This window comes from Rhinopithecus bieti, unplaced genomic scaffold, assembly GCF_001698545.2.
Source record: "Rhinopithecus bieti isolate Rb0 unplaced genomic scaffold, ASM169854v2 scaffold_759, whole genome shotgun sequence".
NCBI classification, from domain to species: Eukaryota; Metazoa; Chordata; class Mammalia; order Primates; family Cercopithecidae; genus Rhinopithecus; species Rhinopithecus bieti.
The window spans coordinates 424,564-438,469 of record NW_016803631.1 but is presented as its reverse complement, the minus strand read 5'-3'; the positions used below and the strand labels follow the sequence as shown (position 1 = coordinate 438,469).

Sequence of the window (13,906 nt, the reverse complement as noted above, 5' to 3'; positions counted from 1 at the left end):
TTATTTATATAAAGTTTATATATGTATATTTATATATACATATGTAATTTTTATATGTATAACTTTATATTTTACAGCAGTTTTAGGTTCATAGCAAAGTTGAAGTTTTAGGTTCATAGCAAAGTTGAGAAGGTCTTATTTCTTCTCTCCCCATTATCAATATCCCACACCAGAGTGGCACATTTGTTCAAATAGATGAACCTACATTGATAGATCATTATTACACAGTCCATAGTTTACATTAGGGTTTAGTCTTGATGTTGTACATTCTATGGATTTTTGACAAATGTGTATCCATCATTTTGGTAACATTCGGAATAGTATCACTGCCCTAAAAATCCTGTGCTCTGCCTATTCATTCATCCTTTCCCTCTAACCCCCAGCAACTACTAATCTTGTTGTCTCCATAGTTTTGCATTTTCCAGAATGTCATGTAGTTGGAATCATACAGAATATAGCCTTTTCAAATTAGTTTCTTTCACTTAATGATATGCATTTAAGTTTCCTCCATGTCTTTCATGGTTTGATAGCGCAGTTTTTTTTAAGTTTGAATCCTCTTCTATTGTCTGAATGTATCACAGTTTATTTATCAACTCAACTACTGAAGGACATGTTGGTTGCTTCCAAGTTTCGTCAATTATGAAAAAATTTTAAATTCAACTTCTTACCTCTGGAATTTATATAGTTTTTGTTTTTTAATTTATAAGTTTTTATTTTAACCTTGCTTTCTCCTTTTCTCTTTCTAGACCAACTTTAATTAATCTGTCTTCATTTTTGTTTCTATTATTTATCAATACTTAGCCTTAAGTACATAACTAAATAACTACAACTGTTATTTATTACTTAACTCATAATTAATAAGCAAGCTCATAATTCAAAGGAGCTAGTAAAATGCTTATTTTAATATAGTAATTATAATAGTTTTTACTGAAAGTTGTTATGCTGAGTTTTCTTTTTGGTGTTAACACTACCAAAAATGAGTACATGGTGATACGAGCTGATCAAGCTGGCTATATAACATGCATTATGTTTTCAAGCTTCCAGCAAGTTAAACAGTACATGTTCAGTACATCATTTCCCCTCCTTATTATTTCCCTCATAAGTGAAACATTCTTAAAGACCATTTTTTATGGATTGAATACCTAGTATATCATTCTTTATACCACTCAAGGGTATGTATAAGTACCTCAGAGAGAGAGGAATGAAATAATATCTCCTGTGCTTTTGTATCTCCTTATTTGATGTGTTTTCTGATACCAAAATGTAGGGAGCTAGTGGATTAGATAAGTTCTCAGATAAAAGGTTCTCTGCCAGAAATAACTGATGACCCTGACATGATTTAAACATATACACTTTTGGTTTGATCTGTACTGAATGGTTTGATTAAACTGATGGTAATGTAAGCATGCAAGCAGAAAAAGTAAGTTAGCTACAAAAGAACAAAAATCAAAGGACTTTGAATTATTCTATAAGACTAAACTCTAAAGGTAATAAAGCTGCATCTGTGCAAGGGTATTAATGTGACTTATGAATTATGTATTCATCAGATATCATCATAGTTTGGTAAGAAGGTATTCTTAGACATATAAGAATTCAGGAGTTCTATTATTCATATAGCATTCCTATAATAATTATTGTAGTAATTTCCTAAGTTATTAAGAGATGACTCAAAATTAAGAACTCAAGAATGGAAAAAAGTATAATAAAAATATATTATAAAAAGATTGATAACTATCTAATATTTTCAGGACTGGCACCTTCTCTGTCTCCTGAAGGAAACTCACTCAATTTGAAGGGGTAGTTGACACTCATGCCCAGAAACATTTTAAGTGAAAGTGACTTCCAGGATGCTGACTAGGGAGAGAAGGCCAAGAGCTTATTGGTCCTACTGCCCTGAGGCTGTAATCCTAGTTGGGGCAATCATGTTTCCGGCTGAGACTGGATACATGTGCAGCAGAAATCAGTGAAGGCCTAAGCTATTCACACACTCCTGACCAACCCTGAGGCATGTGCGTAGTATACACAAAAGGGCCTGGTGAAAAATAGAACTTGGGAAGACTTGAAAATAACATGTTCTTTGAATGTATTCCCTTACACATACAGATCCATTAGCAAAGGACACAGTCTTATTGGATCAAAGTGGTTTGGACATGATATCTGTTCAGTCGTTGGCTATTCAGAGTACCATTTTGTAGAACAGTGACCTTAACGGAGGAAGGTTTGACTGGGAGGCAGAAGGGAGGCTGTGATATTATCTCTGAAGTACTTTCAGCACTGAAGTGCTAGAAATTTTTTTAACATTATCTGGGTAGTGCTTGTGTGAGTTACACACATATAAAAATTAACAGAGCCGTACACTTAAAATTTGTGCATTTTACTTCAAGTTACATTTAATTTTAAAAGTCCATAAATAAAATCAATAGGAAAAATATTGCAATATAGAGGATGGCAGAACATTAATGTCAATAATGTTTAAATTGATGTTACAAATTTACAAGAAGGGGACAAACAACTCTAGAAAAATGGGCAAAGAAAATGAATAGGCAGTTCCAAAAATTATAAAAGCATATATTTTGGCTCGGCAGTCTCACTTCTGGAAATTTATCCTACAGATATATTTAACTTCTGTGCAATGTTATTATTTCAGTATTACTTATGATAGAAAAAGACTGTGAACACTGAAAATTTGAGACAGGTCTCAGTTAATTAATTAATTAATTTATGTATTTATTTGAGACGGAGTTTTGCTCTTGTTGCCCAGACTGGAATGCAAAGGTGGGGTCTCGGCTCACTGCAAGCTCCACCTCCCGGGTTCAAGCTATTCTCCTGCCTCAGCCTCCAGAGTAGTTGGGATTACAGGCGCCGGCCACCACGCCTGACTAGTTTTTGTATTTTTAGTAGAGATGGGGTTTCACCATGTTGGTCAAGTTGGTCTCAAACTGCTGACCTCGAGTGATCCTCCCGCCTCAGCCTCCCAAAGCACTGGGATTACAGGCCCGGCAGTCTCAGTTAATTTGGAAAGTTTATTTTACCAAGACTGAGGACTAGCCGGTGACCCAGCCTCAGGAAGTTCTGACGACTTGTGCCCAAGGTGGTTGGGGCATAGCTTGGTTTTTTACATTTTAGGGAGATATGAGACACCAATCAATATATGTAAGAAATACATTAGTTCCTTCCAGAAAGGTGGAGACAACTCAAAGCAAAGGCCCCCACTGGGCGCTTCCAGGTTACAGGAAGGTGAGACAGATGGTTGCATTCGAGTTTCTGGTACGTCTTTCCAAAGGAGGCAATCAGAATCTGCATCATCTGTCTCTGTGAGCAGAGGGATGACTGAATAGACTGGGAGGCAGATTTGCCCTGAGTGATTCCCAGCTTGAAGGGGCCCAAGATATTTTCCTTTCCCAAGACTAAACCTGAGTATGCATCAATATAGAACTAGCTAAATGAACTATATTTACCTCCATACAGTTGATAACCTGTTCACACATTTATTGGCTATGTGAGTATTCTTTTTGTAAAATATCTGTCCAAATCTTTTTTTTTTTTTCTTTTGAGACAGAGTCTTGCTCTATCGCCCAGGCTGGAGTGCAGTGGTGTGATCTCAACTCACTGCAACCTCCACCTCCCAGGTTCAAGCAATTATCTTGCCTCAGTCTCTCAAGTAGCTGGGATTACAGGCACCCGCCACCACACCCAGCTAATTTTTTGTATTTTCAGTAGAGACGGGGTTTCACCATGTTTGGCCAGGCTGGTCTCAAACTACTGACCTCAGGTGATCCACCCTTCTCAGCCTCCCAAACTGCTGAGATTACAGGCATGAGCCACCACGTCGGCTGTTCAGACCTTTTGAATATTTTTCCATTTACTTATTAATCGTTTTGTTATTGATTTCTGCAGTTACTAATATAATCTGGACACAACTCCTTTGACAGATATAGGTAACACAAATATTTTCTTCTTCTCTGTAAATTGTCTTTTGACAATTTGAACAACAAAAGTTCTTAATTTTAATATTGTCCAACATATAATTTTTTTCTTTTATGATTACCATATTTTATATCTTTTTTAAGAAATGCTGACCAGGTGTGCTGGCTCACGCCTGTAATCCCAGCACTTTGGGAGGCCAAAGTAGGCAGATCATGAGGTCAGGAGTTCAAGACCAGCCTGACCAACATGTTGAAACCCTGTCTCTACTAAAAATATAAAAATTAGCCGGGCGTGGTGGTGCATGCCTGTAATCCCAGCTACTCAGTGTCATGCGCGTCCGTGTGAAGAGACCACCAAACAGGCTTTGTGTGAGCAACATGGCTGTTTATTTCACCTAGATGCAGGCGGGCTGAGTCCGAAGAGAGTCAGCGAAGGGAGATAAGGGTGGGGCCGTTTTATAGGATTTGGGTAGCTAAAGGAAAATTCCAGTCAAAGGGGGGTTCTCTGACGGGCAGGAGTGGGAGTCACAAGGTGCTCACTGGGGGAGCTTTTTGAGCCAGGATGAGCCAGGCACAAGATAATGTCATCGCTTAAGGCCAGGTCCAGCCATTTTCACTTCTTTTGTGGTGGAATGTCATCAGTTAAGGTGGGGCAGGGCATTTTCACTTCTTTTGTGATTCTTCAGTTACTTCAGGCCATCTGGGCTTACACACGCAAGCCACAGGGGATGTGATGGCTTGGCTTGGGCCCAGAGGCCTGACACTCAGGAGGCTGAGGCAGGAGAAAGAACCGCTTGAACCCGGGAGGTGGAGGTTGCAGTGAGATCGTGCCACTGCATTCCAGCCTGGGCGACAGAGCAGAGACTCTGTCTCAGAAAAAAAAAAAAAGAAAAGAAAAGAAAAGAAAAAGAAACAAAAGAAATGCTGACTTACTCCACAGTCATAAAGATGTTCTCTTATGTTTTCCTCTAAAGACTTTTTTTTTTACTTGAACATTTAGATAGGCAATCTATATAGAAATTATTTTTGTGTATGTTGTAAAATAAGGGTCAAAATAATTTGGGGAATGTGGATATTCAAATGGTGTTTATTTATTAAAATGATCATCATTTCCTACATTGTATTGCAGCATCATCTTTGTTATAAACAGTATGTGTGTGAGTCATTTTCTGAACTCTGTGTTCATTGGTTGCCCTATGTATCTGTGTCAATTCCACTCTGATATAACAACTATAGCTTTAAAATAGGTCTTAGATTGGGTAATTCAATCCTACACCATTATTCTTTAAGATTGACTTTGCTATCCTTGGCTCTTTGCACTTCCAAGTTGACTTTAAAAAGTCAACTTGTCAATTTCTATACTCACAAAACCTGCTGGAATTTCATTTTAGAACTGTAGAATGTTTTGAGAAATGTTGACATCTTTATAATATTAGCTTTCCAAATCATAAGCATGGTATGTTTCCATTTATTTAGATCTTCTTCAATTTCTTTCAGTCAAATTCTATAATTTTTAATATTGAAGTCTAGAAGATCTTTTGTTAGATTTATTCCTAAATCTATTTATATAAATAAATATATAAATGTATTCCTTAAATTTCTCTTTTCTATTTATTTGTGACTGATGTTTGATACAATTTATTTTTGTGTATTTTAATTTAGAGAACGTGTTAAATATATGTTCCCTTTTAATTTCATATTTTCCTCCTCTCTCTGACTATATTAGATTCTATTAACTTAGAGCAGCAGTCTACTTTCATGTATGTATAACTGTAAAACTTTATCATATATCATAATAAATGTTTTCTGATGTTGTAATCACTAAGGACACAAATATTCTTTACTCATCACTGATACTTAGATTTTTTAAAAATTATTATTATACTTTAAGTTCTAGGGTACATGTGCATAATGTACAGGTTTTCTACATATGTATACTTGTGCCATGTTGGTGTACTGCACCCATCAACTTGTCAGCACCCATCAACTCGTCATTTACATCAGGTATAACTCCTACTGCAATCCTTCCCCCCTCCTCCCTACCCATGATAGGCCCCAGTGTGTGATGTTCCCCGTGCCCGAGTCCAAGTGATCTCATTGTTCAGTTCCCACCTATGAGTTGGAGAAACATGCGGTGTTTGGTTTTCCTGTTCTTGCTATAGTTTGCTGAGAATGATGGTTTCCAAGCTGCATCCGTGTCCCTACAAAGGACACAAAACTCATCCTTTTCTTATGGCTGCATAGTATTCCATGTGTATATGTGCCAACATTCTTCTTAATCCCAGTCCTGTCATTGATGGACATTTGGGTTAGTTCAAGTCCTGTGCATGGGTGGAATAGTGCCGCATAAAATACGTGGGTGCATATTCCTTTATAGCCAGCAATGATTTTAATCCTTTGGGTATATACTCAGAATGGGATGGCTGGGTCATATGGTACTTCTAGTTCCTAGATCCTTGAGAAATTGCCATACTTTTTCCATAAATTGGTTTGAACTAGTTTACAATCCCCCACCAACAGTGTTTAAAATGTCCCTATTTCTCCACATCCTCTCCAGCACTTGTTGTTTTTGTTGTTTCCCTGACTTTTTTAATGATTTAAAAGTGTCCCTATTTCCCACAACCTCTCCAGCACTTGTTGTTTCCTGACTTTTTAATGATTGCCATTCTAACTGGTGTGAGATGGTATCTCATTGTGGTTTTGATTTGCATCTCTGATGGCGAGTGATGATGAGCATTTTTTCATGGTCCTGTTGGCTGTATGAATGTCTTCTTTTGAGAAATGTCTGTTCATATCCTTTGCCCACTTTTTGATGGTGTTGTTGTTTTTTCTTGTAAATTTGTTTTGAGTTCTTTGTAGGTTCTGGAATATCAGCCCCTTTGTCCCAGATGAGGTAGATTGCCAAAAATTTTCTCCCATTCGTAGGTTGGCCTGTTCACTCCTGATGGTAGTTTCTTTTGGCTGTGCAGAGCTCTTTAGTTTATTAGATCCCATTTGTCAATTTTGGCTTTTGTTTGCCATTGCTTTTTGGTGTTTTAAGACATGAAAGTCCTTGCCCATGCCTATGTCCTGAATGGTAATTACCTAGGTTTTCTTCCTAGGGTTTTATGGTATTAGGTCTAACATTTAACTTCAGCAAAGTCTCAGGATACAAAATTAATGTGCAAAAATCACAAGCATTCTTATACACCAGTAACAGACAAACAGAGAGCCTATCATGAATGAACTTCCATTCCAATTGGCTTCAAAGAGAATAAAATACTAGGAATCCAACTTGCAAGGGATGTAAAGGACCCTCTTTCAAGGAGAACTAAACAAACCACTGCTCAGTGAAATAAAAGAGGACACAACAAATGGAAGAGCATACCATGCTCAGTGGATAGAGAATCAATATCGTGAAAATGGCCATACTGCCTCAAGGTAATTTATAGGATTAATGCCATCCCCATCCAAGCTACCAAATGACTTTCTTCACAGAATTGGAAAAAACTGCTTTAAAGTTCATATGGAAACCAAAAAAGATCCCGGGGCCATTGCCCAAGACCAATCCCTAAGTCAAAAGAACAAAGCTGGAGGCATCACGCTTACCTGACTTCAACCTATACTACAAGGGATACAGTAAACCCAAAACAGCATGGTTACTGGTACCAAAAACAGAGGATATAGACAAATGGAGATAAAACAGAGTCCCTCAGAAATAATACCACACATCTACAGCCATCCTGATTCTTTGACCAAACCTGACAAAAAAAAAAAAAAACAAGGGAAAATGGGGAAAAAGATTCCCTTATTTAATTAAATGATGCTGGGAAAATTGGGCTAGCCATAAGTAAGAAAAGCTGAACTAGATCCTTTCCTTACTCCTTATATGAAAATTACTTCAAGATGGATACTTAGATTCTTTCACTTTTATTGTTGTTTGTCTCAGAACAGTTGGTGCTCATTTCTGTCTGGGAGGTGCTTTCTCTTTTATCTTTTCCCTTTCTCCTTCTATCTGATGTTAGCAAAATATTAGGATATAAGAGCCATCTTAGTATTATATAAATGGCTCAAGATTATGCCTTGGGAGCCTAGGATTCCAGTCCTTGCTTTGTCCCTTCTGAGTTCCTCTGAAATATCCTTCAGGCTAGAATAGGAGAGAATTTAAGACCAGTGTTTCCCAAATTCCTGGCATAAGAATTGCTAGAGGTGCTCGTTGAAAACAAAGATTCTTAGATCCCTACCGAGATCTGCTGAATTAGAATTTCCAAGGGAAAATGATTCTTATCCTCAGGGAAGTTTCACTTACACAGGACAAAATTAAGATTCCTTCCATCTCTGATATTATCTGACTCTGTGAATACTATCATTATATTGCCATAATCAAAAGAAGAATTTTGTCTAAATAAAGGAGTGTCAGAAAACCACTGCCAATACTCCAAAGTTTAGTATTTGGGATACCTATGAGCACAAATAAATTGATAACTTGCATACAAGTGCTATTCAATCTACTCTGCCAGATCAAGGAAAGCCAATGACATAAGAGGATCTTCAAGGCATCTCTGCCTTTGCTAGTTAACTTGACTAGTAACTTCTGACCATTTATTTTGCATCCAAAGTCATTAACCAAACCAAGTCAGAAATGGCAGTGCTCCTGAAAGAATAACTATAGCTTAATCATTAATGCCACAGTCAGAAATGAAGCTGGACTCTTCTTTGGGTAAAGGTTGGTGGGAGACAGTAGAAATGAGGAGTGTAATAGAAGCTGAGAAGATATGGTCAAAGTCTGAGTTAAAGTTTAGAGAGGAAAAGACAGAGTTTATCCTGGCCCTATTTGTCAATAAATTATTCAATTAGTTAATGTAAAAATTTTGTGAGGGATATAGTTATAGGTTTTCTGTCTTGTATTTTCAAATAAAATAATTCATTCTGATGTTGCCTGACCTTGTTTATTTAGTCTTCAATTTTTCTTATTTCTGTTATAGCTCTCTAGTCTTTCTTTTCCCTTTTCGTTTGACAAACAACTAAAGGGGCACCATGCTCTTTTGTTATTCTTTTACTTCTTTGGCTTGACAAAAATAACACGGCATAAAATGAACCTAGCATTATCATGTTTGTTTTTGTTCCTCTTCTGATAAGGACTAAATATATAATTAAGGAAAATGGTGTTCACAACAGTACCTAGAAAATAACTGGTTCACAATTTTTGCTCAAATTAAATTTTATTTATTAAATGAAAGAATAGATTAATCTTGAAGTGAGAAAATGAAAATACAAGGAATGACTTTAGCAAAGAAGAAAAATGGTTCCCAAATGTATATCACCAATCCTTTTCTCTCATTTTCTTTAGCCCCGCCTCTTTAATTGCATATAGGCTATTTCTAGCTGAAGTTTTATGATGTTGAAAACAAAGGTCACCTTCCTTTCTTTTCTTCTCTTTTCTTGTCTTGTCTTGTCTTGTCTTCCTTCCTTCTTTCCTTCTTTCTTTTCTTTTCTTTCGAGTCTCACTCTGTCACCCAGGCTGGAGTGCGGTGGTGGGGTCTCGGCTCACTGCAACCTCTGCCTCCTGGGTTCAAGCGATTCTCCTGCCTTAGCCTCTGGAGTAGCTGGGACTACAAGCGTGTGCCACCACACCCAGCTAATTTTCGTATTTTTAGTAGAGATGGGGTTTCACTATGTTGGCGAGGCTAATCTTGAACTCATGACCTTGTGATCCACCCACCTCGGCCTCCCAAAGTGCTGGGATTACAGGTGTGAGCCACCACACCCAGCCAAAACTCACCATCTTTCTTACCTCCCAAATTCAGTTTTATGATGGCTTTCCTTCTTCAATGCATTTTAATCCTCTGCATTCCTACATTCCATTTATGTAACCTCCATACCTGAATAATGACTGATACTAACTCCACTTTTTCCAGCTGTCATGGCACAGTGAAAATTACAGATCTGCCACTTACTGGACAGGTACTTTGAACAAATTCCTTAACCTCTGGGAACATTACTTTCTGTAAAATGGAGATAGTAATATGAATTAGGATAAATATATATGTTATATAGACATACAATGTATATGTAATTCATATATATTAACCTTTCAATAGTAGATATTCAATAAATTACAGCTATTGTTACCCTGAAATCAGTTTTTCTTTCTTTTTTTTTTTCTTTTTTTTGAAATGGAGTCTCGCTCTTGTTGCCCAGACTGGAGTGCAGTGGTGCGATCTGGGCTCACTGCAACCTCTGCCTCCTGGGTTCAAGTGATCCTCCGGCCTCAGCCTCCGGAGTAGCTGGGATTACAGGCGCCTGCCACCACGCCCGGCTAATGGTTTTTTTGTATTTTTAGTAGAGATGGGGTTTCACCATATTGGCCAGGCTAGTCTTGAATTCCTGACCTAAAATGATCCGCCTGCCTGGGCCTTCCAAAGTGCTGGGATTACAGGCGTGAACCACTGCGCCCGACCTTGATATCAGTTTTTTCAATCTGTGCTTGAGGTGTTGTATTCTTAAGTATCTTGTACTCCTTTGCAAAGATAATCTTTCTTAAACATAGATTTTCTAATCAGTTCTCTAGCATTGTTTGATTCCATCTTTGGCATGTTTTCACTTTGCTGTGCTGTACTTCTACACATTCTTTTTAACTATAGCTTCCTGCTTTGCTCTGGATCAGGAAGCGATTGAAGCTGACACCCACAGAGTTAAACTCAGTTGCTGAAGCCACCAGCTCCCCCTCCCAGTCCTCCTTTTCAGAGTAGGCTGGCAGCTGTCCTAACTGCCTACTAAAGCCAAATGCTTGAGGAGAGAGAGAAAGGAGCCAGTCATGAATCCTTTCCAGAAAAATGAGTCCAAGGAAACTCTTTTTTCACCTGTCTCCATTGAAGACGTACCACCTCGACCTCCCAGCCCTCCAAAGAAGCCATCTCCGGTGAGTCCTTAGATTCAATCCTGCCTCTGACAGGAATGGCCTCCCTCTTTTGGCTCTCTTCCTTGGGCTCCGGAGCTTCAAGCTGAGCTGTATTAGAGTATTAAAATGATTCTCTCTTGGATTTAGAATTCACCTGAAACCAAATCTAAACAGAAGCTTCCTTTACATAAGAAGACAAAGCAGCAGGAAGAGGTAGTCAAATTTCTTCAGTTGGGATCCAGGGACTTGCTGAATTTCATTGCATATTCTGTTTCCCTGGGGGGAAAAAAGCAATTTGAATGTCCAGGGAAACTTGGCAAGGATTCTTGTCTGGAGAACTATGTGTGATTGTTCCTTCTTTACCAATATAAAAACTCTGCTCTTAGTTCTCCCTGTGTGCAGAGTCTTCTGTTGAACACTAATGGAAGTTTCAGAATAGATCCAATCTCTGTTACTATGTGTTCCCAGTTTATTGTGGGAGATAGGGCAGAAAAACAGAGAAGTAATAGCAATGTTTTGCATTTATATACTTGCTAAAGCACTTCTAAACTCATCATCTCAGTCAATTCTTACATTAAAATTCTGTAAGTGGGGAGGATATAGTAATGATAGCCAAAATTTACTGAGTTCTTACTGTGGGCCAAAAGGTGACGTTATTCTCATTTCTTCAGAATAACAGAACAGAGGATTTGAGACAGGTGTAGTGATAATGCCAGTATCAGTATGTTAACACAGCCAGTGGCAGTGTTGCCTAACTAGTGACAGTAAGTCAGCTAAACTCCAGATTGCATAATTCTCAAGCTGTGAGCTGCAAAGGTAAGAAGCCCAGTCCCCTGTATGTTTCAAACAAGTTATTTTAAAACATTAAAATACATTAATATTTAGGAGGATCGTTTATATATATATCCCTAGGGTTAAAAGAATAAATACATTGCTTTATTATTTTGACTATTTTTTTTTAGTTAATGATATCTCTTCTGGTCCCAAAGAATTTAGGGCTACTTATGAAGATGTATATACTTCTCACAAAATGAGGCAATATAAATCTTATAAGATTTGACAGTACCGAGGACAGATACCTCTATGTCTCTTCTTATGTTAGTTGGTCTATTGTAATAGATAGGGAATTAAAATAAAACATAACATTCCTTATAGTCTGACTGATATATTACGTGAAAAAACATAATTCTTTTAACGTCCAGTAGGATTATCATGAAAATGTTATAGAATCTCTTTAGTAGGAAGAGTAGACATTTAATTTTACAGGATTTAAGAACTCTGCCTAAAGTCAAGATGATCAATTAGCTTAACCCTTAGGAATCTCTGCCCTCCATGTTGGGCTCTGTGCCTGACTCCAGCAGCCTCTGAAGTAGAAGCTATCATATTTCCAGGATTCCTCCCTGCATGGCAAACAGAACAGCTGGGGACAAGAGGGGTCAGTCCCCATAGTGGAGCTAAGCAGAGACTGACATCTGAATCTCACTGCTTGGATATCGGGTATTCCATAGGCTACTTCTTTATTCTGTTCCTAGGAAGTAAATATGACCATTCTTCTGCCCCAGGGCCCTAGGCTTTTCATTTAGTAGTTATGGGAAGATGAGCAGGTCCTGATGTCTAGGATCAAGGAATATTTGAGCAAGTCCATGTAAAATAAACAAGAAACAAAATAATATTCAGATTAGCTTCTATTATTTCTAAATCAGTAATGTAAGCACTTTTAGTGTTATAATAGGTGTGTCATGAAGAGTAGAGACCATTGCTCCATTACCTACCATGACAATTTGAAATAAATGAATTTTTCAGTTGTGAAGAAATCTAATTGTTGAAACAGGGGGAAACAGCTCATGCTTGAATCATTGCCTTCTTGTTGAATAGAAAATCTGTGGCTCCAACTATCCACTGAGCATTGCCTTCATTGTGGTGAATGAATTCTGCGAGCGCTTTTCCTATTATGGAATGAAAGGTAATTTTGTGTCCAAGAGTCCTACCTACTCTCTCCCACTCACCCTCACCCCATGTTTGTGACAGCCTGGTCTCTTTATATGCACTTATTTCCCTAGTCCACTCTTTCTGCCTTGGTCCAAATCGGTCCTTTACTTTGGCCAAGACTTCCAATAAATCTCTCATAGGATTTCACCTAATATATAGGCCAAGATCAGAAAGGCCTGAGAGAAACCAGAACACAGGCTTTGAGAATGTAAGTGGGTAGAGCTGGACATGATGGCATGTGCCTGTAGCCCCAACTACTTGGGAGGCTGAAGCAGGAGGATTACTTGGTCCCAGGAGTTCAAGGTTATCGGGCACCTGTAATTGTGCCAGTGAACGGCCACTGCACTCCAGCCTGGGCAACATAGCAAGAACCCATCTCTGAAAAAAAAAAAAAAAAAAAAAAAAAAAGTGGGGAAGCTCTCATTATCTGAGTTACATTTTCCATACCTGTTCCTCAGGTATGAGCTAACAGCTCTTGGCTAAGAGCTCATACCTGAGGAACAGGTATGAAGGATGGAATTCAGATGAGAGCTCTCATCCTGTTGTTGCTGGGAAGGAGAGGAGAGGGAAGGGATATTGGAAGCACCATGTTATGTATGGTTGGCCTAAATTATGCTAGAGGTGCACATAGACTGAAGGGAGGAGTATTATATTTGTACATTCAACATAGTCCCATTCACTCCCACAACTCCCATGGGGCCCTGCTTCTACTGCCTGGCAGTCACTTCTCAGTCATGTCACTGATGGGAGTACAGAAGGCCAAAATCACCTTATAAAGACCAGAGATTAAATTTTTTTTTCATAAATCGCTTTAGGCCAGCCCGGTAGCTTACTCCTGTAATCCCAGCACTTTGGGAGGCCGAGGCAGGTGGATCACGAGGTCAGGAGATAGAGACCATCCTGGCTAACACGGTGAAACCCCATCTCTACTAAAAATACAAAAAAATTAGCCGGGCCTTGTGGCTGGCGCCTGTAGTCCCAGCTACTCCGGAGGCTGAGGCAGGAAAATGGCGTGAACCCGGAAGACGTAGCTTGCAATGAGCCGAGATCGCGCCACTGCACTCCAGCCTGGGAGACAGAGCGAGATTCCAGCTCAAAAAAAAAAAAAAAA

General features: G+C 38.5%; 1 protein-coding gene across 1 annotated transcript in view; it reads left to right on the top strand.

Annotated features, from left to right (window-relative positions):
* The first annotated feature begins 10,337 nt into the window (after window positions 1-10,337).
* The window catches only part of SLC15A2 (solute carrier family 15 member 2), a 52,473-nt gene continuing 48,904 nt past the window's right edge, over window positions 10,338-13,906 (top strand). Inside the window, exons 1-2 of the mRNA XM_017890936.1 lie at window positions 10,338-10,827; window positions 12,682-12,827. Coding sequence (XP_017746425.1) covers window positions 10,723-10,827; window positions 12,682-12,827 — 251 coding nt within the window. The 5' untranslated portion in view covers window positions 10,338-10,722. The remainder of the gene's footprint in view (window positions 10,828-12,681; window positions 12,828-13,906) is intronic.